Source organism: Triticum dicoccoides, chromosome 3A, assembly GCF_002162155.2.
Source record: "Triticum dicoccoides isolate Atlit2015 ecotype Zavitan chromosome 3A, WEW_v2.0, whole genome shotgun sequence".
NCBI classification, from domain to species: domain Eukaryota; kingdom Viridiplantae; phylum Streptophyta; class Magnoliopsida; order Poales; family Poaceae; genus Triticum; species Triticum dicoccoides.
The window spans coordinates 373786321-373798519 of NC_041384.1; the positions used below are offsets into that span (position 1 = coordinate 373786321).

Genomic DNA, 12199 nt, shown 5'->3' on the forward strand with positions numbered 1-12199 from the left:
TCTGCGTTGTTACTAAGACCTTACCACTATAGGGAGTCCATTTTCTGCCACTATAGGGAGTCCATTTTCTGGTAGGTCCAAGTGAACACTCAACCGATCGGTGCTCTAGGTCCATAAGGGAACATGTAACCCTAGATCTTGTCGTCTCTTCATATGGTGAGGCTGGGGTAGTTTCAGATGACATATCAGCATTGTCTTGGTAGCAACAATACATTTATATAAAGAAACAATACACTCATATTATAACTCCCCTCACACGGAACGAAGTAGGAGTAGGGTTTTAGCTCACCCATGAGGGCCCGAACCTGGGAAGTACTCGTGGGCGATCCCATCTAGAACATTCGGTCGCGCACTCTATCCTACCGAAGCTACTAACGGTTCTCAGTACTATCACTAACCTTCAGTTCAACATGATTAGGTTAAAAAAAGTAAACATCCGCTTACGTTGGCCCGGTCTAGTGATCCCGGTATGTCGTTCGGTGTCCAAGCTCATTGCCGGCCCGGTCTAGTGACCCCGGTATGTCGTTCGGTGGCCAAGCTCATTGCCTTGGGATTGACCGCGTTCAGGCGCTCTACAATTGGGTGGACAACACTGCCATCATCGGCAAGGGTGGGAAAGAGGATGATCTAAAGACAAACTGGAGGTGTGATCTTTTTTTTCTTCCATTACAACCCACGGACATGTTTGCTAGTCCACATAAAATTTCCCTTGCAAAAGTAGGGCAGCGCCTATGAATGAAGTTTGAAATATGTAACAGTACAGCACCTTATACATAGCCATAGAGCATAGCAGGAAACAATTCATGAACATCTCAGGAAGTGCCGAAACATCCTTCACCTGTCCTATATCATAGAGAAATATTAATAGCATATTTGTGTTGCATTAATAGACACAGCAAGAATTATCATGCTTTTTCCTTGAAACATAGGCAAGACGGATCCCTACTCAACTACGGAGACAGGAGAGCAAACAGCTGATCTCATTTCACAGAACGAAACAGCAGTGTGTATTATCGAACTTGCGTCTGCTCATCACTGCCAAGTGTTAATTTTCTCATTCTTCACCACCAAGGTTCCGTGCGTTTTACAAAACTGAGACGGTGCCAGCTCAGCTTAATCTAAACTAACCTGGACTCCTATCACCAGTAAGATGCCATTTCATTTCACTAAACAATTCAGAGAATCAAAGCAGCACCTGATCCCCCCGTGTCACGCCATACCAACTCTAAGCTGTGTGCTGTCCAGATACAGGCGATGCCAAGGCACGGTAAGGGTACAGAGATAAGATACCGTGGCACGCTGATTCTTTCAAGTATTCACACAGCATTTTGATTAGTAATGATGCATTTGGAATCCTTCCTGCTAGATTGCCTGTCACATTTCATGGTTAGGTTACCTACGATCTGCGAAAAGAAAAGATAATTTTAGTTGCGGTGCCCAGGAAAGCAGTGACAGGCAGGTGAACTGCACGGCTAGGAAACAGATGGGTGCAGTTACCTGCAGATGCCTTAGCGGAACTCTTCATGGAAGTAGTCCTCGTCGTCGCTGAAGTAAACACTACCATAAAATGCATAGGGGTTCTCGATCATCTCTTCCAGTGTTAGCCTTCCATCATGATCTTTGTCTGCCTAATTTTTTTTGGAAAAAGCAAATCAAATCGAGGACAAAAGAGACCCCACACATGTTTGCCCTAAGCTGAGGTACAATTGCCCTTTTGCTTGACCATGTATCAAGTATAAAAGTAAGTTCAAATAGCTGCAGTCAGTTACTAGCCAAATGAGATTGATGACCACCCCTAGTCAAAAACGTCTAGGACAATGGCAAAAAACAAGATATGAGAAAACAAATAGCTGCTTCACCATATAAGTATAAATCCTAAACTAACAAATTAGCATTTCGAAGAACTTCAGTCCCTTCAGCAACATTTTCATTATGCACATAGACATAACGGCAGCATGCTAACGTACCTTGAATTCTTCAACGATTATCTTACGCAACATATACATAATAAACAGAACCTCACACTATTCTAAGGTCTCAATTAATAAGAGAAAATTAAGTAAAAAAGCTCCAGGGGGGATGCGGATCAAACCTCTGAAATAGCATGTGTGGCTTGCTGTCTGGCATAATAGCGTTCTGACAGATGGAGCTTATCAAGAACAGGTTCTAGTTCATGCTCTGAAATGAACCTACATAAGAAAAGTTCAAATGCATAAAAAAAAGTTGGTCATATGAGAAATTTCATCACTGGAAGTCCTAAATCAAAGCTCCAATCATGTACCCGTCATTATCTTTGTCAAGCTTGGAAAACCGCTCGTTTGCAATTGTCATGTTCCCAATATGAGAAATAGCTGCATTCTCGTCATCATAACCATGTATATGGTCATGTAGCCCATGAAAGTATTCTTCGAAGTTTAGCTTTCCATCACCACCTTTATCTCTCTGCCTGGACATGGCATATGGGCAACACAAGGAACTGTGAGTGCTCTCATATAATATAGGTAGATAATGAAATAATGGAAGGAATATTCACCTCCAGAAAAACATTTTGTGATACAAAATTCACAGCATTCCAGACAAAAAAAAAATACGTATGCCCATTCAATAGGTTCTTTAGTCTTTTGACCTAGCAAAACACAACGCTCTGGGATGTTACTTGCAACTGCTCAAACTTGATGTGGTTTTAACTTCTTCACAGGGTGACTATTGTAATACGATGAGGTGGTGTGTGCTTATAGGTCTACAACGTAGCTTCTTTTGCACTTAATTTAGAAAGATAGATTTTTGTTGTGACACCTAAAGAGGCACGCAATAGGGATATCTATTTCCAATTATCTCACAAATGACTTAATTGAGTGACAAAAAGTGCATCAGGTCTGACAGACACACACAGGATATCAGGATATTCATGAGGCATGACCATGGTAGAAAATTTTGGGGAGGCCGCTGTTCACCTATCAGTGACTGTGAACCAAGCAACCCCTTCATATTGAACTGTTAGACCATCCAACGAACGATGTAAATTCATGTACTCTATAAAGATTAGCATTGTAAAATTTTGCTGCTTTAATCTGCATTAAGGTACTAGCAGGAAATCAGGACTACTAGCTAAGTACCAAGTACTAGTCGTCTGCAGTAGGTTCAAGTTTAAACCCAAGTCCGCATACTTGTCTGCTTTAATCTGCACGGAAATCAGGATTGCGGAAAAGGAAGAATTTACCTTAATTCTTGTCTGCAGAGCAAGTTGATAATTTTAGGATTCTCCGAATCACTTGGATTAAGAAAGCTGCAGTAAAGAAATACAGAAAGTATTAATATACAATCAAGAACCACATGATCTTTTGTACACTGAAATGAATGCATACTCGTGAAACTCAGTTTTATTGAGGAAACCATCCCCGTTGACGTCCGAAGCATTGAAGTGCTCCTCTTTCCACCACGGGAACCCCAGTGAGTTGCCATCTCCTGCAAATCATTAGCTAGTAAGTTCATTCCGCATTATATTATTCCATGATGATTTTTTTTCTTTTTTTGGCTCGCTGAGTTCATTCAACGTGCAAAGAAGAACAAAATGCGGGGAAGAGTTGTACCATGGGACTGTTGGCGCAGCGCCCGGAAAGTAGTGAAGGAGACGATCCCGTTGCCGTTCTTGTCATAGAGCTCCATCTCCCTGGCGGAGCGATGGAGCTGGTCAGCCCTGGCCTGATCGAGGTTCCACCTGATGAGCTCATCGAGGGAGACGAAGCCGTCCTTGGGGCTGAGGTCGATCTTGGGGAAAAGCGCGCGGATGCGGTCGGAGACGTTGAAGCGATCGTCGTCGTTGATGAAGTCCTCTTCCTCCTTGAGGAACTCCTCCCACTCCTTCATGTGGTCGTCCTTCTCGGCGTCGCCATGGAGGATGCGGTAGTGCTCGCGCTCCCACTCCTTGTCCTCCAGCCGCCGCTCCAGCTCGGCGATGGCCGGGTCGAAGGGCGCCGCGTGGCGGTTTCCTCCGGAATCGTGGACAGCGCCGGCCCCGTAGGAAGAAGCGACGGCGGCGGAGTTCTTGGGGTGGAGCTTGAGGCGGCGGTGGGGGCTGCGGCCGTGGGGCTGAAGGCGGGGGGTGTAGGAGGCAAGGAGTATGAACATGAGTAATGAGATAGTGACCACGCAGAGGAAGAGGACCGCGGCCGGAGACTTCCGCCCCGGCGAGGCCGCCGCCGGCGGCGTCATCGCCGGCAAGAGAACGGGAGGCGAGGGGGGGCGAGCGAGCGAGCGGTCGGTCGGTCGGTTTACGGGTCGGAGATTTGGACCCGCTGGCCCATAACGGGTGGCGTGAGCATAACAAATTAGCTCCTTCGTGATGACGTCCAAAGCGCTGGCCGCGCCAATAGCCTCTCGACACGCGTGCTGTGTGAGCACTTGAGCCAGTTTTATCTTGTCCAGTAATTAATGTGTGCAAAAGAGCATTCCAGTGGGCGAATCAGCTGTAGAATCCATTAATTAACGGAAATGTTAAAAATCTATCATCAGATTTTTAACCATGACAAATCTGACATCCAGGACGGCGAATTATGTTGACGCAAGCATGGCAATTTCTTGCGAGAACATAACTTCAAATCAGATTTGTAGTGGAATCCATTAATTAATTAATGTTCCAAACACAGTACGATAACAAGAGGTAGCATCTGTAACTAACTCATTTGCAAAGTTTGCTGGCAAAAACACTCACTGCGTGTACACAAGCCTGCCTCATCTTATACAGCATGAGAGCACATATACTATCTGGATAAAAGCAACATTTGTCATATGATTGTGCGGAGATGCCAGGCTTGATGGTCGCCCAAAATAGCATCCGGCTCAGCTAGTTCCAAATCGGCGATGGGATCATGTCTTGAGAGGAGCTTTCTTCACCCTGTCGGAGATTCGGTCAGGTGCATTGGTGTGCGACTTGAAACGGCCTCGTCCGCCCTCCTCTTTTTCCTGAATCAATCAAAGTTGTTGCACATCCACAGGGAGGGTTAGCATCTTGTAATGTTTTCAAGGATGTGATTATTGAGCTATAAGAAAGAAAGAATAACTGACCTTCTTCTTTACTATCTGGACCACATCCTCGTCTTCAAGACCATGGCCAAGACCACAATGCTGTGGATAGTGCCGAGCACTCGTTCCCCACACGAGCACATATTTCACATCCTTGAGTAAGCTCCTGTGGATGTGATTGCAGAAGTCTTCAACTGTGCAACCACCCCTATCCTGATTCATTCATGCCAACACAACCATCAGACCCATTTCAGTGCAAGCATGCATGGCGTGTGTGTGTGTGTGTGTGTGTGTGTGTGTGAGAGAGAGAGAGAGAGAGAGAGAGAGCAAACATACACTAGAAAGAACCACTGGATCTCCGAAATCAGGCTGCTGACCCTGCGGCTTTGTATACACTCTCACCAGACCCATTTCCTCCCACATTCTTGCTAATAGCCTGTCCAAGTTCAACTGCAAACAAGGACGACTAGTTTCACTTTTTTTAACAAACAAAAATGTGAAACAAACAACTTACTGTAACATCTACACTAGCAAACACCAACTTTAATTATGCTGGACACCAATTTTTTAACTTTTGACACCCCACAAATAATCAAGGAGGAAACATACCTGCAAATTGCAGCTGATAACAAGTGAATTTGGTTGCCGAGCAAGATTATCCACATCATCAATACCCACAACATCAATCTTGTTATATACATAAACACACTTGATGTACTTCCGATTTCCTTCAATCACATCAATCAGATCATCCACAGTAGAATCCTCACGGAATAATACCTACAAGTAAATTAAAGTAATGAGTTAAAATTGAAAACGTGCACACATAACGCCACTAACACACACCGGCATGCACCTCTGCATTATGAATTTTGTACTCATGCAGTATCTGATAGCAGAGCTTCTCATCAATATGGGTTAAAGGTGCTGTGCTGTTGAAAGAAATCCCACCAGTCTTCTTCCTCTTGAAGTATATCTATTTGTCCACACAAAAAAGTGATTCATCAACCAAGAAAAACATGTATAAATAGCAAATGCATATATCAACTTCCTCATAATCAACAGAATGTAACTAATAGAAACCAGCAATTTAGGACAACACCATAAGACATGTAGTACGACTAACTCATAGAGCTGGTTGGATGAGTCACATAGTTCAGGTCAGCACTTGTCCGTTACAAACCCTAAAAGTAGCACAAACTTCATCAATTGTGATGGATGCTCGGTTCTTCACAAAAAGGTGATTTAGAACATCAATAACTCTCCATACTATGCTAACTGTTTTTTAGCCCATTCTCCCTTCACCTCCACAGTCCAACCAAAATTATTATGACTGCTGTACATAATTAATAATAAAATACACGCACTGTCATGTGGTATGTGTTGGCCCGATGAACTTTGTGCATTCTTTGAACATTGTACTTGGCAATACTTTCCCAGCACACACACAAAAAAAAGGAGCTGATTCAGTTTTAGATTGGCACAATTACACATCCAGGCAGATAGTCAGATGTATGTGGACATCGACTTGAGCCATACAGTATGTCTTCTATATAGTTGTCTTATGTCCATTTGGGTTTGTCCTAGTTCGCAGTTCACACCAAGTGACTAAAGAAATGTATACCTGAGGAGGCCTTTTGTTCAGACGGAGGCCAACAGCTTCCAGTTCTCTAGTTAATATTTGGCGATGCCCTTCACTCTGAAAATAAAATTAGAGCATGAATCCAATAAGCAATTAGAACTCGGGTAATGCCCGGTCATGTGCAATCATCATGTATAAGAAGGGGAAGATTGCATGTAAATAATTCTTCTTATTTTATATCATTTTTTAAATAACATACACACAAAAACCCTTCATCTCCATTAAGATCTCGAGAAGTTTCAAGCAGCCATACCATTAACTTAAAGAATAAATATGGCATACATTTATCTCTTCAACAGTTTAGCAATATCTCAGCAGATTTGAGAACACGTATCCCAACTACCATACAACATTAGGTGAAAAAGGATAGTATTAATATTAACCAGCCAGGTCCTCTGCGTCTCTTTAACATTATTATAACGGAAATTGCGTTAGAACTTTCTAAATTATCGCCACCTTCTCACCTGCTCCCCGCAACTTGTTTTCTTCCTTAGGTCTCCCTACTTGCCGGTTGTCTCTGTTCCTCACATGGCCATTTCAGTTAGTCTAATGGTGAAAAGGAGCCATGTGAGGAACAGAGTAAAGTTAAGGGAGCAAAGTAAGAAAATGACGAATGTAGAGAGCTCCAGTGTAATTTCTCTTAAGACGCCACTCATTTTTCTCTTACTTTCCAAGCCATCCCTTTTTTAAACTGCTTTCTTTATTTTGTCTCCAATTTTTCCTTCTGATCATCTGACTTCAATTTTTGCAGCCTAAAACTTTCCCCATGAACAAGATAACTTTATAACATGGTGTTGAAGGGATCAGATGAGAACGTTCATACTTGAAGCATTCTACCATGAAAGAGGTGACATTCCGGCTGCTCTTGTGAACGAGATCCAAGTTATGGGGGCCAGAATAGCCTATTCTGTCGTTAAAACAGGAAGCACGCTACCCAAAAGAACCTACAGTCCAGGACATGTTTCCGTTGCTTTACAGTTCCCCCTTGTCTCTAATCATAAAGTATTGATTATGCTTAAAAAAATCATATCTTCTGAAAATTGAGCAAACAGGGATGTCCAAGCAATGAAGCAAAGCTTGTGACTTGAGTGGGGTAAAGATGCACTACTTACTTTTGAGGCGTCAAGAACCATAAGCACGAGATCTGATGACTTGGCGACAGCGATAACCTGAAAACAGCAACAACGATGTAAAATCAAAGTAATATCGCCAAGTGAATTATCCTTATAATTAAACCAACAGTATTTATTTACCTGCCTACCACGCCCCTTGCCTTCAGAGGCGCCTTCAATGATACCGGGAAGATCAAGAAGCTGGATTTTGGTGTCATTGTAATGGATAATACCAGGAATGCAAGTGAGGGTTGTGAACTCATATGATGCAGCTTCAGAATGTGTCCCGGTTAGCATAGTTAAAAGAGTTGACTTTCCAACACTGCAATATGAAACTCGTGTGAGTCATAATGACATTATATACCTAAGTGGATAACTAGATCGAGCCTTGTATGCATAGCAATACAAACAGGAAACTTTTAGCTTAAGTTAGTAACCATGTAGAAAAGGGCAGGAGATTAATATTGGGTAAAAGAAAGTAGGTATAAGTTATAGCATTTTTTTCCAAGAGAAAAAGGTAGAGGCACAAGTATGAGTAGGGTCATCAGATGATTCAGATATCACATCTCCATTTTATGCAACCTGATGGTTGAATTAGATTGACAGAGAGACATGGGTCAAGAATACAAGTAAGCACAGCACATGATACATCTGGAAGACAGAACATTCTTCCTATTATAGAAGAGCACAAGAATTAACAATCTAGTGCTACAAACCAAAACGCTTGAGAACCCACAAAACAGTACTCAGTTTGTAGGCATAAGAAAGAGACCTGGGAAACCCTATAAGCGCAACACGACCATGCCCGAACTTTGTGACCTCAAAACCATCTCCTCCAGCACTGGCACCCTGTATCAACAACATGAGACGGCTGCTGTTACTAGAAATCTTTGATGTTAAAGGGAGTGAAAGAATTTAGTATGGATTGACTAAGAAAAAACAAAACAATAGTTATGTATGATCGTCTAAATTGTGCAGCGCCATAAATTAGAAGTACCTTTGGAGGCTCTAGTAACTGTGTCCTCAGTTTTGCAATTTTTGCCTTCAGTTGTCCAAGATGATATTCTGTGTGACAATAAAAACTTAAGTTAGTCTCTAGAACCGGAAAACAGCCTTTAGTATATCACGTAGCATACCACAATGACCCGTTACAAAATAAGGATAAACCACAAATACTCGTTGCTAGAAAATTAATTATCATTGTTTTTCAGGCGTCACTTAGGTGACAGGGCGCCCTCCGACAGCATGGCGCCAGCTCGCCTTTGGTAGCTTTGAAAGGCGTCCACCTTAGAGCTTTGAGGCGTCTGGACGTATCTTAGGCACACAAGGCGCAACCTTGGGCCAAATCAGACGCCATAGTCAGAGCAGGCAGCGGGTAACTGAGCTGTCCAGAGGGAACAAGGACTGGCGCGCAAGTAAGGTGAGAAGGAGGGGAAAGAGGGAAACAAATCAGTCTACCCAAATGCCTGAAGAGAAAGAGCTCTCTCCTCTCTGGCGGCGGCTGCAGAGTGGAGAACCACCGTCTACAGCTCAGCTCTGCGCCAGCTTCCTCCTCTCCGGTCTCGGCTCCCCCTCTAGCGCAGCCTTCTGGCTATCGTCCTCTCTCTCTTCCCCACCCTCGTCTACTTCTTCCGCCTCATCTGGTCTTCCTTCCATCCCGTCCCAGTTCTCTGTTTCTCCAAACGATTGAGAGGATGACTTCCTCTGGCACAGATCTGCCAGTTTCCTCTCCGGTTTCTACTCTTCATCCTCTGGCGCAGGCGCGGAGCACTCCCCCAGCAGCAGCAAGGTATGGCTCATTTCCCCTCCTTTCTCTTCTCCCCGCCCTCCGTTGTTTCCATCCCCTCCAGGTGCTCTCTTTCTGTGTGTGCCTGGACGCATGTCTGCTCTTTTTCTCCTCCACCTCTTCTTCTTCTTCTCATCTACATCTGCTTCTTCTCCTCCACATCTTTGACGGCCCTTCCTTAGTGTCGCTGCAGTAGCCAAGTGTCCCTGCTCTGATGGATCAAGCGCCTGCCACCTGGTAATGCGTATGATCTGTCTAATGATCCTAGGAGAAAAGCTAAATCCAACAACCCAAAATGGAAATATGTGTTCTGGCCAGCTTTAGAGAGGAAAATTTTACTCCAGTGTACGTAGTCCATGCTGGAGTGAGAAGGCTGAAGCAGCACCTTTCTGGGGGTTTCAGTGATGTGGATAAGTGTCAAGGCACCCGTGAAAATTAGTAAAGAGATGCACTACTTCTTAAACACAAGAAAATTTAAAGCTATGTAACAATGTATAGATGAGGGGGGTGAAGCTCAAGTTCAGAAGCATCATTCCCTCATATAAACAAGATGATTTGGGGCCTGTACTTTGCATATAGCCATCATGTTATGAAACTTGTGGTGCATTTATGTTAACGCTAGTTGTTGAATCTCCTAATTCGCTGTCATATATTATATATTTATGTGCCTAACGCATCGCCTCGCCTTATGCTTTAAGCGTGCAAAAGGTGAGTCCGTGCTACAGTACCTTGCCTCGCCTTACCGCCTTAAAAACATTGTTAATTGTCAAGAAAAACTTGAGGTTACAGACTGAAAGGCACAAATTGTGCATACATATAAATGCACATACAGTTCCTTGCTAATTTGTTTTTCTCTACAATTTTTCTGGCTGTTATCTGACCAGCAGTCTTGGCGAAATATTTTTGAGAATTAGAGGTTTTTCTCTGCAACAAATTCCCTAACATATTGTGCATATGTATTTTGCAGAATACATACCTGTTTGTAACAGTACGCAAAGTGTTCATACCAAAATGCATAAAGATGGATAGACATGAAACAATTGGTTGATTTGAACTAAAAAGAACATAAGGACGGAAAAGGATTGTTCTTGATCCAGTAATCATGAATTACATAGATGTGCAGGCCCCTGTGGGAAAACCATTTGTCTGGAAATTTTAGAATTATCATAAATCCACCAGTGGATGCACAATTAGTATACAGACTGTCCGATTTACTTATACGTCTAGGACAATGAACGGCCATGTGATCACAGATTATAGCTATAGAACAAAATGTCTGTCTAAATTTTCTAACAGAGGTACGAAAACATAGAAAGCATGAGCAAAGTAGAAAGTGATAATCCAAGAAAGGCCGAAACCACAATATGTCCATTTCACTTCCACCAGAATCCCCTCCCCAGCTTATATTTCATCACTAGATAAAGTGGCACAGTAGAGTACAGCAGAAAAGAACAAAGAGTAGGCAGCGATGAGCAATAATCCCACGGTAGTAATTTCAAGGGGCAATGAAGGCAACACAACCTGTTGCTTTGTTCTTCTGCGTCCGGGCCATCTCGGCCTCAATCTCCTTGATCCTCTCGAGGATACCCATCTTTCACCTTGTGAGGTACGCACCTTTCTCCCCACGAAGACAGACTCAGATCGATCTTACATGAGAAGAAGAAAGATCTGTTGGATTCGATTGCTCGCAGCGAGGAAAAGACGAGGGGCAAGACGGAGAAGAGTATAAACAAGCTAGGGCTTCCTCACCAGCCGTAGGAATCACGGCGGGGCGGATCTCGACTCCACTCCCAGTGCAGTGGAGGGGCTTCGAGGTGTGCTCCGGTGCGAAAAGGGGGCGCAGGAGGGGTTTCGGCGGCGCTGGGGCTTTTTTGGGCCGGAAGAGGTGAAGGAGAGCACGGTGAGGTGAGAAGAAGAAGGGTGGTTCAAGGGCGGCAGAGATCACGTTTCGTCAGCCCGTGGTCGATTGGATGGCCTTGATTGATTTGATCCTACACCCCTATTTCTCCGATTTTGCGTTTTGAGGTTTGCGTGCAGCTTAAAAAAAACTATTATGCATTGTTATATTTTTTGCGAAAAAAGCATCTGAATCTTTTATAGAAATTTAAAATCAGTCGGCTGTCTTGCCGTCCAATATGGAGATCGGACCATCCAATATAGATTGATCCAGTTCGTCCTCCTGTCCCTACCCCACGCAGCATCCCCCTTCAAAGATCGACCACGTTTTCACCACGGTGGATTGGGAGGAGCTTCATCCATCATGTTTCCTCTCGGCTTTGGGCTCCGCTGTTTCGGACCATTGCCCCCGTATGTTGTATGCTGGACCTGCACGCTGATTTCAGGATGGGCAAAGAGGTTCCGTTTTGAGGCGTTTTGGCCAAAGGCATATGGATTCCGCACCGTCGTGGAGGCTGCTTGGGCTTCGGTGTCTTCTGTGGGAAACCCCTTCGTGGTCCTCGATAACAAGTTGAATGCAACAACAAAGTCGCTGCAAAGGTGGAGCGACAAGTGGATAGGACATGTCAAGATGCAAATCGCTCTAGCCCTGAAACTTATTCTTCGTCTTGATGCACCGATGGAAACAAGGCAACTCTCGGAGCAGGAGTTTGGGCTGAGCAAGATCCTAAAGCGGAAGCT

General features: G+C 43.9%; 2 protein-coding genes across 2 annotated transcripts; both read right to left on the reverse strand.

Annotated features, from left to right (window-relative positions):
• Positions 1-844: 844 nt before the first annotated feature.
• Positions 845-4293, reverse strand: LOC119268237 (calumenin-like). The gene is made up of 7 exons (XM_037549822.1): positions 3591-4293; positions 3366-3465; positions 3221-3286; positions 2282-2446; positions 2093-2189; positions 1498-1628; positions 845-1403 (listed from the first exon to the last, which is right to left on the reverse strand). The coding sequence occupies exons 1-6, from the start codon at positions 4210-4212 to the stop codon at positions 1509-1511; spliced, it is 1170 nt and encodes a 389-aa protein (XP_037405719.1). The 5' UTR covers positions 4213-4293; the 3' UTR covers positions 845-1403; positions 1498-1508.
• A 296-nt stretch (positions 4294-4589) lies between these two features.
• On the reverse strand, positions 4590-11476 carry LOC119268236 (developmentally-regulated G-protein 2). The gene is made up of 12 exons (XM_037549821.1): positions 11312-11476; positions 11084-11208; positions 8774-8841; positions 8549-8625; positions 7918-8098; positions 7777-7833; positions 6647-6721; positions 5879-5998; positions 5632-5802; positions 5359-5472; positions 5065-5235; positions 4590-4962 (listed from the first exon to the last, which is right to left on the reverse strand). Exons 2-12 carry the CDS (start codon positions 11151-11153, stop codon positions 4867-4869), a joined length of 1200 nt encoding a protein of 399 aa, XP_037405718.1. The 5' UTR covers positions 11154-11208; positions 11312-11476; the 3' UTR covers positions 4590-4866.
• Positions 11477-12199: the final 723 nt, after the last annotated feature.

What these genes read in the sequence shown, in the direction of transcription:
- LOC119268237 (XM_037549822.1), bottom strand. Translation starts at nt 4,212, where the DNA reads ATGACGCCGCCGGCGGCGGCCTCGCCGGGGCGGAAGTCTCCGGCCGCG. An exon ending in AATAAAACTGAGTTTCACGA is followed by an intron (nt 3,287 to 3,365) that starts GTATGCATTCAT and finishes TCTTTACTGCAG; the next exon opens with CTTTCTTAATCCAAGTGATT. An exon ending in CTCTGCAGACAAGAATTAAG is followed by an intron (nt 2,447 to 3,220) that starts GTAAATTCTTCC and finishes TGCCATGTCCAG; the next exon opens with GCAGAGAGATAAAGGTGGTG.
- LOC119268236 (XM_037549821.1), bottom strand. Translation starts at nt 11,153, where the DNA reads ATGGGTATCCTCGAGAGGATCAAGGAGATTGAGGCCGAGATGGCCCGG. An exon ending in GCAAGGGGCGTGGTAGGCAG is followed by an intron (nt 7,834 to 7,917) that starts GTAAATAAATAC and finishes TGCTGTTTTCAG; the next exon opens with GTTATCGCTGTCGCCAAGTC. An exon ending in ATCCAGTGGTTCTTTCTAGT is followed by an intron (nt 5,236 to 5,358) that starts GTATGTTTGCTC and finishes TGAATGAATCAG; the next exon opens with GATAGGGGTGGTTGCACAGT.